General features: G+C 39.1%; 1 protein-coding gene across 1 annotated transcript in view; it reads right to left on the bottom strand.

Moving 5' to 3' along the window:
* Positions 1–14,538, bottom strand: part of ZBBX (zinc finger B-box domain containing) — a 39,513-nt gene extending 24,975 nt beyond the window's left edge. Inside the window, exons 1-6 of the mRNA XM_029911144.1 lie at positions 14,456–14,538; positions 13,103–13,219; positions 10,953–11,046; positions 9,608–9,656; positions 9,111–9,220; positions 8,735–8,830 (exon numbers count right to left, since the gene is read on the bottom strand). Of these exons, the coding sequence (XP_029767004.1) occupies positions 8,735–8,830; positions 9,111–9,220; positions 9,608–9,656; positions 10,953–11,046; positions 13,103–13,219; positions 14,456–14,523 (534 nt within the window). The 5' untranslated portion in view covers positions 14,524–14,538. The remainder of the gene's footprint in view (positions 1–8,734; positions 8,831–9,110; positions 9,221–9,607; positions 9,657–10,952; positions 11,047–13,102; positions 13,220–14,455) is intronic.
* Positions 14,539–17,418: the final 2,880 nt, after the last annotated feature.

The following is a 17,418-nucleotide window of genomic DNA, read 5'->3' on the forward strand; positions in this document are numbered from 1 at the left end:
AACCGCGGCCAGTGGGGGCCGCGATCGGCCGAACCTGCCGCGTCAGCAGGTAAATAAAACTGGCCCGGCCCGCCAGGGTGCTTACCCTGGCGAGCCACGTGCCGAACGTTGCCGACCCCTGTTCTAGCACATATCAATACATAGAGTGTTAGGCTTTGTAGATCAGCTAACACTTTCCCAGAATTTAGTGAACATCATTTTATGTAGTTAGCTTAATTGTCACTGCCTCGCATTTCCCATTATGTACTGTACTTTTCCTTTGTCTACACTGCTGACACTAAGATTCTTTCTTCCTTGCTCTTTTGCAATACATCAGTTTGCATGCTTTGCTAGATGTTTGCCAGAGTCTATACTACAAGGCAAAATTACTATCTATAACTGTTTAGGTATTTGCTTCCAGAGATCAATCATCATGGGGATTTGGAGTCCTAGTACCAGGAGCTCTGAGCAGTCTAGAAGTCCCTGTTGAGGCCACGTAAGCGTTTCTTCCTTTAAATGTTCAGACCCCATACAATTCTCCCCCAAGGAATTCAGTCACAAATTTAATTAACGCAATGTTTTTTTAACGAGCACCATCAGTATGGAAGCATGTTCTCTGGAATAGTGGCCAAAGCATCAAGGGGCATATGAATCTTTAGCGTATCTGGCACAAATATCTTGCAACGCCAGCTACATCAGTGCCATGCTAACACCTGTTCTCCCTTTCAGGTGACATTGTAAACAAGAAGCGGGCAGTATTATCTCCTGCAAATATAAACAAACTTGTTTGTCTGAGCGATTGGCTGAACAAGAAGTAGAACTGAGTGGACTTGTAGGCTCTAAAGTTTTACATTGTTTTATTTTTTGAATGCGGTTATTTTTTGTACTTAATTCTACATTTGTAAGTTTAACGTTCATAATAAAGAGATTGCACTACAGTACTTGTATAAGTGAATTGGAAAATACTATTTCTTTTATTTTTACAGTGTAAATACTTATAATAAAAAATAAATATAAAGTGAGCACTGTACACTTTGTATTCTGTGTTGTAATTGAAATAAATATATTTGAAAAATGTGGAAAACATCCAAAATATTTATATAAATAGTATTCTATTATTGTTTAACAGCACAATTAATCATGATTAATTTTTTTAATCGCTTGACAGCCCTAGTTTCTGCTATATAAAGGGAAAAGAAAATATGGTGGCATATGCCCTGTCCAGGAAAGGGCTCTGACTTGCTGCCTCCAGGTCGCCAGCAGCTAGCCCTCCTGCAGCTTTGTAAGGGGGGAGATGTGACTTTAAGAGCTTCCCAGTTTCAGCTGGCTTAACCAATTCAGTGTACCCCAACTCACTATGGTTATAATCTGTATCTAAAAAGTGTCATGTAAGATATCATTGGAAAACTAATAAAACGCACTGATATTAATATTCTTGTATGATGTACGTTTGTGGTGTATACAAAAAGTTATGAAGAGGAAGTTACGTACCTTGTGCAGTAACAACGGTTCTTCGAGATGTGTCCTTATGAGTGCTCCACTGTAGGTGATTTGCATCACTGTGCTGCTGATCAGAGAACTTTGATAGCAGTGTCCATTTGGCCTGCACATACGCTGTCCCCTAATCATGTCCTGCCATGAGGCTAACCCCCCTCAGTTCCTTCTCTACCAGAGAGTCCTTACAAGAACTCTGAAGTAGAGGGGAGGAGGGTGGGATACAGAGCACCCATAGGGACACACATCTCGAAGAACCATTGTTACTGCAAAAGGTGAATAACTTTCTCTTTTTCTTTGAGTAGCATCCCTCTGTGTGCTCCACTGTAGGCAACTCCGAGCAGTATCCCCACTGCAGGGCTGCAGCTTCGGAGTCAAGTCTTTGGATGACAATACCGTAGAGCCAAAGATAGCATCGGAGGCGGAGTCCCCAGTAATCGCATAATGTTCTGCAAAGGTATGTGCAGACGCCCAGGTTTCAGCCCTGAAGATTTCCAAGATAGGGACATTCTTGAGGAAGGCGATAGAGGAGGAAACCGACCTCGTGGAGTGCAAGCAAATACCAGATGGAGGTACTATGCTGTGAACCTGATAGCAGTGTTTGATACAGTTCGAGACCCATTTGGAGAGTTTCTGGGCCAATATTGCTGCACCTTTAGACCTTTTCGCAATGGAGAGGAAAAGCTTAGGAGATTTCCTAAAGACCTTCATCCTGTCCAGGTAAAAGGCCAGAGCGCTCCTAATGTCTAGTGTGTGCAGTATAGCCTCACTGTGATAACAGGGTAAAAGGTCGGGAGGTGAATCAGTTGGTTTATGTGAACAGACGAAGTCACCTTGAGGATGAGCTTCGGGTACAGTCAGAGTAACTTTGTCCAGAAAGTATACTGTATGGCAGGGGTGTGCCATTAGTGCCACTACCTCCCCTATTCTCTTCACTGAGGTGATCACCACCAAGAATGCTGTCTTCCTGGACAGGTATGTGAGCGAACAGATGGCCATAGGTTCAAAGGGTGGCCTAGTCAGGCTTTTTAGTACTAAGTTTAGGTCCCATGATTGGGAAGCGGGGGAGACATCTGGGTTGAAGAAAAAGGTTTACTACACCCTTGAGGAACCACTTTGTAGTGGGGAGAAAGAGAACTGAGTATCTCTCTATTTGTTGATGGAAGGCTGCTATGGCCACCAGGTGAATTTTGAGTGAACTGAGGGATAATCCTGATTTCTTGAGAGCCAATATATACCCTAGGACCATTGGGAGAGTAGCGGCTGTCGGGGAAATTTGCTTGGAATTACACCAAACATGAAACCCGGTCCACTTTTGCAGGTAAGTATGACAAGTAGCCAATTTTCTATTCTGTAGTAACACTTCCTGTACCTCCTCAGAGCAGGATCTTTTTGTGTGTTGGAACCATGAAGGAGCCAGGCTTTGAGTCGGAGTATCCGCGGGTTAGGGTGGAGACTGCATCCTTCATTCTGTGAGAGGAGGCATGGAGTGGGATGAAAAGGGATCGGCAAACACTTCACCAACTATGACAGGTAAGGGTACCAGGTCTGTCTTGGCCAGGTGGGAACAATCAGTATAACATTTGCTCTCTCTCTCTCTCTTTTTATTTTAACAGGATTTTTAGCAATAGAGGAAACGTGGAAAAAGCATACAGAAGGCCATTGTCCCATGAGAGGAGGAGAACGTCCCCTAAGGAGTTCTGTCCGAAGCCTGCCAAGAGCAGTAGTGTGGGCATTTCCTGTCCAGGTAAGTGGCAAACAAGTCTACTGTCAGTGTCCCACACTGTCTGAATATGTTGTGGAGTACTACTGAGTTCATCTCCCACTCGTGGTCACGTGGGAACTTGCAGCTAAAACTGTCCACAGTTGTGTTCTGCACTTCTGGTAGGTAGGCTATCGAAAGTTTCACATTGTGGGAAATGCACCAGTTCCATAGCTTTAGTGCTTCTGTACAAAGGAAAGGCTATCTGGCGCGCCCATGACGATTTGTCTAGTAAATGAATGCTATGTTATCTATCATGATCTTTGTGTGTACACCTCTGATCAGCGGAAGGAAGTGAGCAAGTGTTCCTCACTGCTCTGAATTCGAGGAAGTCGACATGGACACGCCTCCATGGGTGACCATTTGCCTTGTCTCGTGAGGTTGTTAAGATGTGCTCCCCATCCTAAGATGGATGCATCGGTGGTGAGGAGCAGTGACGGGGAGGGCTGTGCAAACGGGATTCCCATGCAGATATTTGGTGGGTACTTCCACCAGTTCAAGGATTGTTTGACCTTGGTGGGTAACAATAGGGATTTTTTTAGGCTGTCCTGTATACAGAGCTGAACCACAACTGGAGACTACTTCATGTGTAGTCTGGCCTGAGCTATCACAAACGTGCCCGCAGCCATGTGCCCCAGAAGTTGAAGGCAGTGTTTGGCTAATATTTGAGGGCTGGTCTGCACTGTCTCTGTGGACAGATTGAGGAATCTATGTTGTGGGAGGAGCACTCTCGCTCGAAGAGAGTTGAGACCAGCTCCTATGAACTCTAGGGGTTAACATCCATTTTTGGACATTGATTTGTAGGCCAAGCTTCTGAATAAGTCCACAGTCACATGGGTAACCCGTAGGGCTTTGAAGGAATGAGCCCTGAGGAGGCAGACGTCCAGATGGGGATAGATCATGATCCCCTGGGAACGAAGGTGAGATGCCATTATGGAGAGGACCTTGGAGAATACTCTGGGTGCCAATGATAGTCTGAAGGGGAGTACTCTGTATTGGTAGTGATCCTGTCCTAGGGTAAATCTGAGGAACTGTCTGTGGGAAGGCAATATGGAAATATGGAAATAAGCAACCTGAAGCTCAAGGGCCCAAAACCATTCTCCCTGTTCCAGAGCTGGAATAATCACTGCTAGAGTGACCATCTTGAATTTTTGAGCCTTGACAAACTTGTTGAGTGCTCTGAGGTCCACTGGGGTCTCCAACCCCCCTTTTCTTGGTATTCGGAAGTAGCAAGAGTAAAAACCTTTCCTTCATACTTGCTAAGGTACTGGTTCTATGGCTTCTACGCAGAGAAGGCAATCTATCTGTTGTCACAATAAACTCTCATGAGAAGTGTCCCTGAAGCGGGATGCGAAGAGTGTTGCGGGGGGAAGGGGTAGGGAGGTGAAATGAATGGGATAACCATTGCAGATGATTTCTAGCACTCATTTGTCAAATGTTATCCCATTCCCAGGTGCAGTGGAACAGAACAAGGCATCGTCCAAAGGGATGCAAAGGGTTGGTCAGCGTCAGGTAGCTCTGAAAGGAGTGATCTGTCGGCGCCCCAACTTATCCATCAAAATTGATGTTTTGAAGTTGATAGTAGGAAAGACAAAGGTTGAGGGTCCAATGATTTGCACTTTGAGAATCTGGACTCTTTCTTTTGTGGTTCATAAAAGCATTGAGATTGATATGCGATTTAAGTGAGGGTTAAGAACTGTATTTTCTCTTCTGTCCAGGTACATAAATCCCCAATGACTGAAGGATAGCCCTGGAATCTTTGAGTTTGTAGAGGGATTAGTCCATCTTTTCTGTGAACAATTTGGTGCCTTCAAAGGGAAGGTCCTCCACAGTTGTCTGTAGTTCCTTGGGGAAGTCAGATAAATGTAGCAAAAAGGCTCGTTGCATCACTACTGCTCTGGAGATGGATCTTGTCACGGTATCAGTCACGTTGAGCACTGATTGGAGTGCCATCTTGGCCACCAGTTGTATTTCATTGATAATGGCCCTGAACTGATCTCTGTAAGATTCTGGAAACTGATCAATAAATAAATTGAATTTGGAATAATCGAAGTAGTCGTATTTTGCTGTCAGCGCTTGATAATTTGCGATGAGGAATTGTAGTGTGGCTGATGAATAAGCCGTTCTTCCAAACAGACAGAGGTTTTCCAATCCCTATCATATGGGGTGGACTTCACCTGGTGTTGAGGACCTCTGGAATTGATAGCATCTATGGCAATCGAATGAGGTGGTCGAAAGGCAGAAAGAAATTCTGTATCTTTGGCTGGGATGTAGTATTTCTTATCAGCACAATTACAGGTTGGCACGACGGATGCAGGGGCCTGTCATAAAAGTTTGGCTGGATCCAAGTGAGCCTCATTGATGGGGAGGGCTACTCTGGATGAAGAAGAGGAGTGTAAAATGTCTATCAGTTTCACCTCCTCTAGAGGTAATTGCAGAGTGTCTGCCACCCTCTTAGCTAAGTCTTGCCTCATCTGGTGAAGGGGACAAAATGTTGGTCAGAAGTGTGACCTCTTCGTCGAGGTCCACCTCCTGTTTCTCCCTCATCTCTCCTGGAGATTCAGTAGCTCTAGATGCATGGGGCGAGGGATGTGCTGGCCGCTGCTTCCCGCAGCCCCCATTGGCTTGGAGCTGCAAAGCGCGGCCAGTGGGAGCCGCGATCAGCTGAACCTGCAGATGCGGCAGGTAAACAAACCGGCCCGGCCAGCCAGGGGGCTTACCCTGGCTGGCCGTGTGCCAAAGGTTGTTTCTCTAAAGCAGGAATCGGCAAACAAACATCATTTTTCTGAACTTCCCAGCAGAGGGCTGGACCTTGCAGAGCACACAGGTCTGGGGAAATTCAGGACTGGGAGTATGTTGGGGTCACCTTGCTGGTTGTAACCAAGGCTGGTGGAAGCCAGAGTGGGGCTGTGGGGCTGTAGACAGGCTGCTGAACCGGGGCTGTCTACCACACAAACACTTCAGGGTTTGACCGGCATGCATGTAGGTTGATTGTGAACATCCCACGCTGGGAGCTACAGCAACAAAGCATCGTAAGGTACCTAGGGTTGCATGGCAAGTGGTGTCACAACCCCTCAACTGGTCTGGACTGCACCCCTGAAGACCAGGACAATCTGCCCCTGATTCACTGTATGATCTGGTATAAATCCCTTAATCTCTGTGTGTCTCAACTTCCCCCTTTATAAATAAAAATGACAAACAATTTGTCCTCCTTTATAAAGCATTTTGAGACCTATGAATGAAATCACTGCAAGCACTAAGACTTATTATTACTTACTAATACTCCAACCTTATGTTCTGAATGTACAAATTGTGAGAACTGATAGATCACACAGATTTGATAAATCACTGTTCGTGACTGTTCAATGTGGTGAAAATGCTTTTAAATCCAGCCAAGGTAGCTGACAGAACACATATATCTTGCTGTTTAAGGTGGGCTAGTAATAGGGGTCCAAGAAGATGATTTACTACCTGCTTTTCTACACTATTGACTACCATCCCTCAATGTGCTGGGTCATCCTGTAACTGTCTTAAATGTTTTCCTCTTAATGTAATCTTTCAAATAATACACTATGAGTGTGCATCACTCTGACAAAAATACATTAATCAGAGCAACAACTTTGATAATTTAAAGCATTACTAAAAAGATTACATGTTTTGGGGAAGAAGGTCTGACATCTGCAAATAAATTTCAGTGAGAAAAAGTACCATAAAATAGTGACAGGGCACATCTTGACACTCAAACATTGGCTTGTCCAAAAGTACAGTTTGACTTGATAATAAACACAAATTAAATGGAAAGGAAATATTTAAGTTTCCTAAGATTCAGTCAAGATGCTTTTAAACATATTCCCTATATTTATAATAATTTGCATATTTATCTTAAAGTAATTTAGTTTCTCTCCATGGAAGAAAGTCTAAACACTTCTACATACAGAACTCCTGACATGTTTTCTCTTTGGTTCATTAAACCAGCCCATAAAACAGTACAACCATAATTAATGTAACAACGAAACAAAATGAAAAATAGGATAATTATATATAACTTCTACAAATTGAACTGCATAAACACACCACCTCATTTAACAAAAATCAAATACTGTTTGATGTGTAAAATGGAAGAAACAGTGATATAAAAATTGGACAAAAGTTATTACTATGACCAATTTATGCAATATAGCAAAATGTGATGGATGAGAAATAAAGTAGTTTTAAATAAGTGTGCTATTATAATTTTATGCAGAAATCCTTATTACAGGGGTCATTAAAATGTTATCATTACATCAAAAGAATATATTGTACAAATAAAACTGTACTTTAAAGATGAATTTTTTAATTCTGTTAACTCAGGCCCAATTGGCAATGAACTATAATACTTTACAAAGAACATTACACTCTTCAGATTTCACCATCGTTAAATTATTTGTTGTTCTGAAAAAAAAACAACCCTTTCCAATTATATCACTATCATTTTCACCAGTATGTGACTGTTCATTTGTCAGACAAGAGCTAATTGTATGTGGGAATTCTCTACAATTAAAACGTATTAAAGCAGCAAACAGAATAGAGTAGTATGTTAATTACCCTAGCAGGCATTTACCATTGTATTTGGCTACTTTTACGACATCCAGATTAATTTGCTGCTTTTAGACCTGACTCAAACATATCTGCACATGTGATATGAAAACTGCTTGACACCAAACAATTTGAATGACAGATTTATAGGCCATATAGCATAAAACCACCCCTCCCCCAATATGTGGAAGTTTATGTATGCAAAGTCTCTTTAACAACCTGCCAGCTACTTTTTAGAACCTTGTGGCATGACAGTTATTTCAGCCTAAGTAATATTTTTTTCCATGAGGAATCAAAAGACTGTAAAACCCATTAGTGCATAAAGTAAGAACTGTACATTTTTTTCAACAGAACATTAGAATCAGTATAATACACAATTGCTGTGTTTTACAGGAAGTTTCTGTATAAACACTAAAGCTCCTTTTGATTAAAATCTGTCTTCATTTTTCTTAGGTAAAATTTAAAAATCTCACTTTTTATAAATTGTAAAAACAAACAAAAAAACACTTCTGCATGGTACAACAGTCATCTTATTTTTAACCCAACTGATCTTATAATTTAGCCCTATTTCTTACTTATGAAGTATAAATACTAATCACGTGCATCAGTGTTTCTAGGATCAGGGCCTCAGAAAAACAGTTTGGGATAAATAACGATTGTGGGGTATTAAAACAAAGTTGGTGACCTTATTATAAAACAAAATAATCTCTAACTTACTGATGAATGAAGTTGAAAAGTATAGTAAAGATGTAATAATAAATACATCTGCTACAAATAAACGCAGAAAATATGTCCTTCTGTGACAAAAAAGGCTTCTGATGAATGAAAACATTTAAGAAATGCAATTATTTAAAAAATTAAGTTTGGAACCATTTACAGAGACAATTTTTATTATAAAATACAGGACTACAAAAAAGTCTGTACCTGTAAAGGAATCATTCTATGGAGCTTCAGCGCCCCCTTCTGGTGGACTCTGGCAAAGCAACTACCACAGTAATCTTCCCCACATTCTAAGCATACCTTGAACAAAAAGTAATAACAGCAAAAATGGGATCATGATATACAATTACTGTTGAGGATTTTTTCCCTTGTTCATATTTTCCAAAACGTTACAAATAAAACTTGAGGAAATAAAATTAGATTTTTTTAGGGTGTTCCACTAATTAATGTACACACCTCATATCAATTTGGTCATAATTAGACATTTTAAATGAGGATTATTTTAAATTAATACAATCCAAAGCCCATTGGCTAGCTTTCTATACTCAAATATTAACACCTTTTGCTGTCATCTACTCACCAGCAAAGCATTTTTGGTCTCACACTGTCCACATGCCTTCCCCTTCATTTTAGATTTTTCAGGGATTGCAACATTTGCCATTTTATGTATAAATGGCTGTTTCATTGGCTCTGGAAAAATACAATGGAAGGCAAAAAAAATATAAAGATCAATATTTTATAAGACATTAAGCATGTATTCTGACTAATGGGAGTGGGTATTTTGGTTCCATATACTTCTTTTTAACACCTTTATAATTCAATATGTTAATGTCTTCAATACAGCTATTTAAATGTTCTTAAGAGAAAAATATCATCATGCAGCACATAGGAAAATAAAATTCAGTAAGGCTATTAATTTTAATTTTACGCTTCTTAGTGGTAACTATAAACAACAGTGAGGTTCTTTTTTTCTTAAACTATGAAAAGCATCTTCCAAACTGTTTAATTAACAACCTCTAAGGAACACATAAAATATTAACATCTAACATTTTATTTTACTTGGTGAATACACTTTACCATGAATCTGTTCTTTGAGTATCTTCAACTTCACTTTTCCTGAAGAAACCTATATTGAAACATTTAAACATGTATATACAGAGAAAAGTAAAAGAATTATCAATAATCATACTTTGGAGAATGGACTTGAAATTTGGCATGGGCATTGCTTTTAGTACCAGGGATATGTCTTTTACTGTTCTTGAGGAAAAAAATGCCCATGTTGGAAAAATCTGAATTTGCACACATTTTATAGAGACTTGCCAGAGCTTTTAGCAGGGGCTGAGCAGGATTTTGCCTGCAATTGCTGCAGCACTGGACACCAGAACTGAGAACAAGGACAATGTCTCTCCTGTGCTCTCAATAATGCCCCCTTTGCTGGCACCCAGGCAGCATGGAGGAGGAAGCAAACTGATTTGAATGTAGACATAACAAGAGCCAGGTTGGGGGCAGGTAGCAGAGGGAGTAGATTCCAAAAAGCAGCCTGGGGTAGGGGAGAACAAGAAACTGAATGACGCATGAATCCTGTGGTAAAAAGCATAGGTGATTATTGTAATTAAAAAGACTATCATAATGCAGGTGCTCAAGAAAACAAGACAACTAAATTAAGATTTCACAGGCAACCTTAATTCTAGCGTTCCTTAACTTCTGAGTGCTTGACTTGGCAACCATACCATTCTTTTAATGTGGTTATTTTGTATGTACTTGTATGTACTAGTATGTACATACTTTCACTTTGCAGAATATACCTGTTTATCTTGAATTTCCCTTAAGCTAAATGTTTAGTATCTTCCTAAAGAAAATTGAGGATTCCAAATTTTTTATAGAAGAAAAGTCTAAAAATGTTTCCTGGTAAAAGTTTTCTACACACACACGAAAATACTTTGGACTGTAAATATGATAAATTTAGCTAATACAGCATAGTGAAGTTTGATCATTCAAATAGATTTGTACTTGGGCCTTATCTAATGCCCACTGAAATTAATGAGAAGATTCCCAAATTCCTGCAGTGGGCACTGGATCAGGCCCTTAATAATCTGTTCTTGTACAAGTAGCACAACCTTACCCCTTAACTAACCTAATTTATGTAATACAACGTAACACCAAACAATTATTTCAAATACTGTACTCCAGAACTGAATCTTCCTCTAGCTCAGTGGGATAATATATGCTTTGTGCAGAAAAACAAATACCTTTGAAATGTTACTTATAAAATGCTCCATTTCTCATCTTAATACAATATTTAAAACGGTCTTATTAATTCAGTCACATTACACCAAAATAGCGAATGACTATCACCAACAAAAATCTCTTCTAAATCTTGTATTTTATGAGACTATCTGCAAATACAATGAAATGTTTGTACCTTAACAACATTTTCTTTATTTTGTGACCACACTTGAGGTTGAATTCCCAATGGTCCTGCCTGTCCAGATTGCCAACGATATCCACTTGATCGTCTAGGAAAAAAACAGCACCCAAAACTTAATTACTAAGCATATTTCTCCTGTAAATTGGGGTGGATGAATCATTTTCCCGATATGCAGATTTTTAGTTAATATCAACAAACAGGATACCAGAAAAATTAGGGAAAAAATTCTTCTCTGTAGTAGCACTGATTCCTGAAACATAACTCCCCTTTAATTTTGATTGCTTTCATGTCATGATTGCAAACCTGAAATATTGACAAAGTAACTCTTGTTGGATAATTTAGCAAACTAAGTATTTTTTACTGTCACATATAAACCTGCACATTACATTAGTTTCCTGGATGTTTACAAGTAGTTTGCTCTAATGACATGCCCCCAGAAGTAGATATCATTCCACTGTGAAAACTATCTACCCAGACAGCTGCTCTGACAATATCCATCAGCTTTTTAAATCCCTTCATTGTCTCCCATGCCAATTTCCACAGCAGATTTATGCTTGTTGTTACCTTCAAGGTCCTCCACAACTTAGTACTTTTTGCCTTGTCTTTTAGCTCTCTTTCACCTCAACCAAGACACACAACTCAGTGCTTCCTTACTATCCATCTCCTTGCCTTCTTCCATGCAACTCCTAAGCCTGGAAGTTTCCTCCTGGACCTAGTCTGCTATGATTCTATTCTCTCTTCTCTCAAAACACGCTTCTTCCACAAGATCCATAAATCCTAGCCCTCCACTCAGAGAGAGAGAGATGGAGTAAGACAAAGTGCAAGAGAGATTAGAATTTTAAAAATTGTGGAACTAACATGTGTGCCTAATGTCAATTCTCAATCGTCTATTTCTCTTGCTTTCTCCCCATCCCTTCTGTCCTCTACCTGCTCTCTCTTTAAGTAGGAATAAATGTAAGATACTGTGTCTTTGTTTTTGTCTGAAAAGTGTTTAGTACATTATCAGTGCTACACAAATTAAATAATTAAGAACAGTAGCAGCATCTCTCTGATAGCCTATCTTGAATTGATTAGTTCTGAGGTGCAGCCAAGCTGGTGGTCTCAGTCTCAACATTAGTCTTGCACCTTTCAAAACCACTACATTATTTTTAGCAAAGAAGAGATGGCATAAAATCACTGAAAACCTAAACTGGAAGCTAAAGAACTATCATATTTTAAAGGTTTTAGCTACTTATTGAGATTTTGTCAGAGCATAAAGGCAACTAGAACCCAGCTTTAATTGCTCTGAGAAAAAGGAATTTAGAAATTAATTACTATGATCCAATGCAATTAATGGCACTTAGTGCTCAAATAGCATTATATACCTTTTAAAGTGCTGTACAAACACTAATGAATTCATCCTTATAACACCACTGTGAGGTAGGAAAAGAAGTATTATCCACATTTTACAGATAGGGAAGCAGACACAGAGGTTACAGTTATTTGCTAATGTCACACAGTGAGTCACTAGCAGAGCCAAGATTAGTCTACGGCTCACTTCACCAGACAATGCTCACTTCCTAAATGGGTTCTTTCTACCACATATAAAACTATTACAATGTTCTAGTCTTTCTGTGATGTTATGTACATGCATTTAACTCACTGAAACAGTGACAAAGTGAGATACACTAGGAGATACAGGGGTACTCATTGGCTGATTTAACTCCAATGTTACAATCTCACTGGGAAAAAAAGAAAAAGAATGTCGGGGGGGAGGGGGGGAAAGGAAACTGGCTGGCAGTTCTGATATCATAGTCCACTGGGGAGGAGAAAGAGAAATGATTGTGACATCAGAGGTAAATCAACCAATCTCACAGGAGAGACTTAAAAAAAAAAAAAAAAAACACCAAGCAAAAAACATGCTTATCACAGGACAGCAGGAGGCTGTGGAAAGGAAAGGAAAAGAAAAGAGGAGATAAAAGACAGAATAGGGTAAACAAAGAAGAAAAGCAGGCAAAGGAAAGAGCTCAGAGGGAATAGTGCAGAACACTACCTAAAATGCTAGTCTTTAGATGGGTTATCCACAAGTGATTTTTCAAAAGAACACACATCTCATTGGGATTCCTTGATTTTACAGTTAAAAATTCCAAAGAAATTTCACCTACTCCCTCCTCTCTTCTTTTTCTCTGCTCATATTAGATTGTAGTTGCTGTAGTTTCTTCTCCATCTCCTTGTTTTCTAGTTCTAACTGTGCTTTCTCCAACTTCAGCTCTCGTATATTTCTGGAGAAATTAAATTGAAACATTTAAATGTGTATTAGCAGGAAAATTATAAAGACGTTAATCAGAACATGAAGGAGAATGAAAACAGATATCTGAATAGATTTTAAGCAGCAGGGCTGTTTTAATAACTTTTAATATTGAAGGTGTGTAACCCACAACCCCCATAGCAAGCCTAAAACTCCAGCTCTGACAACTACACCATTTTTCAGACAGGGCTGTTTTCAGGAATGCTTAACCACAGAAGAGGAGTTTGCTGGAACTAGTCAGCTCCATCGCTCCCCTGAACTTGTGGATGAGTGACCAGGAGAGATGGAGATCTACTCCACTCCACTCTCCTCAGCACCCGCATGACCTGAGTGGATTCAGGCATGTAGGAGGGGAAAATAAAGGGGAATAGGCATGCCCTTCCTCCAACCTAGGATCAGTCTAACCAACCAGCAAAGCCTTCCTAGTATGGACACAGTATAGTAATTAAACTGTGTCCATACCAGCACTTAATACTGGTATAGCCATGTCAGTAAAACAAGCAAAACAAAACATACCCCAACATAGCTATTCTGGTAAAAGTTTTAAGCATAGATAAGTCCCTTAATCCACAAAGAATTTTGAAGACCAGGAAGTAGATTTTGCTCTACATTCTGAAGTGGACAGAAAAATGGACCCTGGAGATTTCTGAGGCTTGGAACAACATGTTCCATGTTCAGTCAGGGGGATAAGCCACTCTATTTTGAACAGAATAAACTTTGGAAGATATCAGTGGGGCAGGGGGGAAATGAATTATCATCATCAAGAAAGCGAGGACAGGATAGATTTAGGACTCGCCTATTTTGAAAAGTTATAATGGTAATGTTGTGTGGGTTAGGGGTGTGATTATTTTTTACCGACATAGCTATGCTGATACAAGACCCTATGCGGTATAACTGCATCCATACTCAGAAGGTTTTGCTGGTTACTATGCTGGAAAGCCCTCTTTAGGGTAGACAAGGCCTTAAGAAAGACAGTATATATTAGATTATCTGCATAGCAATAATTCCCATGAATGAATTCAGTAAGTAGGTTAAAAAAACCTAAGGAAGAGGAGACAGTTAAGAATAAAAGCCTGGAAAAACAGCAGTAGAGAGACATATCTATGATTCTTACTTTTGTGCAAACATAATCTCATACTTAATGTTGCATATAAAGTTATTAAAAGCGTAGAGTCAACATCTCTGTCATAGTCAGAGGAAATGCACTTACTTCACTTTTAATTTTACGGAAGTTCCAGTTTTTGAACCTGGTAGTATTACAAAGTCATTGATGTTCATGATTCCCAATGTGAACTCTTCTTAAAAAAATCAGAATGATTTGTGAAATTCTTTGTGGTTAGTAACCTGTTCAAATGGAACAACTGGACTGAAATTAATATGTTGGAGCATTGTAATAGTTTTTGCAATTTTTAATGTACAGGAAAAAGAGTTGGAAAGCAGAAATTCATTACATAATATGGCTCATGTGATCCAGTTTCAACTTTTTCAAGACAAAACCATAGGGCAATAACATGGGTATGTCCATACTTGTCATGACACTAATCATGTTTTATTTCACTGCATTTTGGGAAAATTCTCACAATCAGAAGTACCAGCAGCCTGAGAGACAATGCACTCTGGCATGGCCTACTACCCAGATTTCTGGAATGGCTGAAGATCATGTTGTGCATACATGGTTTAGAGACTTCCAGCTATATAGCAGAATGACATTGTTACAGCCTGATCACAGGAATACAACCAGGAGCCAGACTGGCAAGGATGACTCATGATTAGCAGTCACAGTTTCTTAATGCACACTAAACATTCTGGTGTGAACACAAACCATCTTTAGAGCCAATCATGTTGCTAACTGGTTAAAAACTTGGTGAAAAGTCCTAGCACAGGAGGATTGAAAATGGTGACCATTTTAATGCTGAAAGAAGTGTCAGAAACATGCACCAAGTGCATTTATCTAATGTGACTGGATGCCCTTGGCAAGACTTGATGCTCCATTCATCTCAATGGATGGTCAATAATAAAAAAATGAATCTGCTGTCAGAGTACATGTGGTCTAGCAGCAGTGAGGCAGTTAAACAAGCTGGCACAGCTATTCTAGTTTTGATTCAGACTCTGAAGACTTATGAAAAATTAAAAACCCATACAACAAAGGACTGAGGCTAGTTTAGTGGCCTCAAATAGTATTTTTTAAAACTATATTTCTAAGCCATTGTTTAGATTTAATGCCTGTAACGCTGTTGTGACAGATATGGCAATTGTCTACAATATTCCTGAAAAAAACTTATCTGCTGATTACTTCCTAGAGTGTCAAAAGCAAAGGTCTAAGATGTATAAAGGAAAAACTAACCTATTCATGGATATTCTAGTTCTGAGTCTGAGACAGTTATGAATTTGTAACCACTGAGAAAATCCAGTTGTGGATCTTGAAGGCTGATACCTACCAGAGGTTGGAGTTGGGGTGACTTCTGGTAAGCTTTTTAGCATGCACAAAGGTTCTTTTATTTTTTGTTTGTTTGTTTAATGTTTTGTGTGTAATGCTTTCACCTTAAGAATAAATGTGCTTGTTTAGGAAAAGTTGTGTAGTAACTTATAACTGTTGCCAATTACACTGTTTACAACCTCTGGAAAGCAAGCAAAGTGCAAGCAGTCTGGCTTGCTGGGAATATTACAGTGTAGGCAAGGAACTTTGCAGCCTGGAAAAAAATCATTCAGCAGGGAGAGAGACAAGGGTCTTGACTCAAGAAATATGATGGCTGAGGAGCCAGGAGCCTACACTGGGTGCCTTCAAGGGACCACAGAGCAGGAATACAGGTGCAGTTGCCCTGAACTGTGACGACTGTAAGCTTGTCTAAACACAAACTTGCCTCGGTGTGGACACACTTATATTGGTTTAGAATTGGTTATATCAGTTTCACTTGCCCCATTGCCAATGTACATTTACAGGAGCAAGCTAAATACAAGGCTGGTATAAATCAATGTAAGAGTATCCATGCACTAAGGTGCACTGACTTAATTAAATCAGTTTAAAAATCACACCTTTAGTTAAAACAGTGCAACTTTGTGTGTAATAGGCAATGCCTTATACTTGCAGTTCAGTGACTCTGAATCAAAATTAGTAGCTTTTACAAGCACTAGCATTTGTTTTTTCACATAAATAAACAAAGAAATTTGCAGAATTTTTTCCTGTTACCCATATGGAGCAGTCTCAGACTTATAACAATTACATTATGTGCAAATTAAATCAATAAATTTTATTTATCAGCCATTTTCATGTCACTGACTGCAATTAGCAAAGTTTCCTCTTAATAAGACTGTTTGTCAAGCCATAGCATATCAGTCATTTTCTTACATTAGAAAGAGAGGAAGATGGTATACATGAGTCATACTGCTTTGACCATTTTCTTTGATGAAAGCCTGTAATAAATTATTATGCTTTCTGTCTGTACATAGGTCATTATATCACAGTACAACAATGGAAGGCAAAAAGCAAATTCTTAGCCATTCAAAGTAAATGTTTACAAAAGTACATAATCTGAAGCACTTTATGTGAAAGTAGAATTTTCAAAACAATTCTCTTTACCTTTAGCAAGTGACCTTAGAACAAGACACTAATGACCTGTTGCTGTCAGGTTGTTCAAAAAGATAATCAGACACACAACATTTAACTTATTTTGGGGGGAAAATATGATTTCACTTTACAATTATTTACTTTGTTATTCTTTTCATGTCTGCTACAAGACTGTTCTATCAGAACCAGAACAGATGGCAATTCTAAATGAGTCAGAACTAATGCTTGAGTATACCATACAGAAACCTGGATTAGATGTCAAGTTTTGATCTTTTGACCTTGAGTGGAGTTGGGGTATAAATCAGGGAAAGTATGGGCTCTATCAAGGATGCAGGATTCCCCGTACAGTAGAACCTCAGAGTTACAAACACCACAGGAATGGAGGTTCTTCATAATTCTGAACAAAATGTTATGGTTGTTCTTTCAAAAGTTTACAAATGAACATTGACTTAATACAGCTTTGAAACTTTACTATGCACAAGAAAAATGCTGCTTTTAACCATCTTAATTTAAATTAAACAAACACAAAAACAGTTTCCTTACTCTTTTAAGACTTTCCTTTTTTTTTAGTAGTTTATGCTTAACACAATACTGTATTGTATAGTATT

Source organism: Terrapene carolina, unplaced genomic scaffold, assembly GCF_002925995.2.
Source record: "Terrapene carolina triunguis isolate 2854851 unplaced genomic scaffold, T_m_triunguis-2.0 Scaffold88, whole genome shotgun sequence".
Lineage (NCBI taxonomy): Eukaryota > Metazoa > Chordata > Testudines > Emydidae > Terrapene > Terrapene triunguis.